Source organism: Condylura cristata, unplaced genomic scaffold (genome assembly GCF_000260355.1).
Source record: "Condylura cristata isolate star-nosed mole 26May11 unplaced genomic scaffold, ConCri1.0 scaffold00041, whole genome shotgun sequence".
Taxonomy (NCBI): Eukaryota; Metazoa; Chordata; class Mammalia; order Eulipotyphla; family Talpidae; genus Condylura; species Condylura cristata.
In genome coordinates, this window is record NW_004567142.1 from 6,989,729 (window position 1) to 6,990,066 (window position 338).

Here is a 338-nt window from a genome sequence, read left to right on the forward strand (position 1 = left end):
TCAGTACCTGGGCAGGAGCAGGCCTGTGTCCAGGCCCTCCTGGTTGGTGCCTGTGATGTCCAGGAGCGAGGGCAAGAGGATCTCTGAGGCAGACCCCACTGTAGCCAGGGGGCGCTGCTTCTGTGCCCCCTCCAAATCTGGGGGTCCTCCCTTGTGCTGTGGGGACATCCTCATCTCCATCTGTGGGATGGGGTTCGGTGAGCTGGGGGCTGGGGACACTGTGTCCTCCCACCTCAATGCAGGCAGAGGGATGGGAGCCTCAGAGATCCCAGTCTTCTTGGGGCCGCTGGAGGCCAGCTTGGCGGGGGGCGCCTGGAAAGTCGGCTTCTGCGGGCCCC

The 338-nt window shown here is 65.1% G+C and overlaps 1 protein-coding gene across 1 annotated transcript in view; it reads right to left on the reverse strand.

Moving 5' to 3' along the window:
* The window catches only part of FAM71E2 (family with sequence similarity 71, member E2), a 4,841-nt gene continuing 4,503 nt past the window's right edge, over positions 1-338 (reverse strand). The window contains exon 10 of the mRNA XM_012733556.1: positions 1-327. Within this exon, the coding sequence (XP_012589010.1) occupies positions 1-327 (327 nt within the window). The remainder of the gene's footprint in view (positions 328-338) is intronic.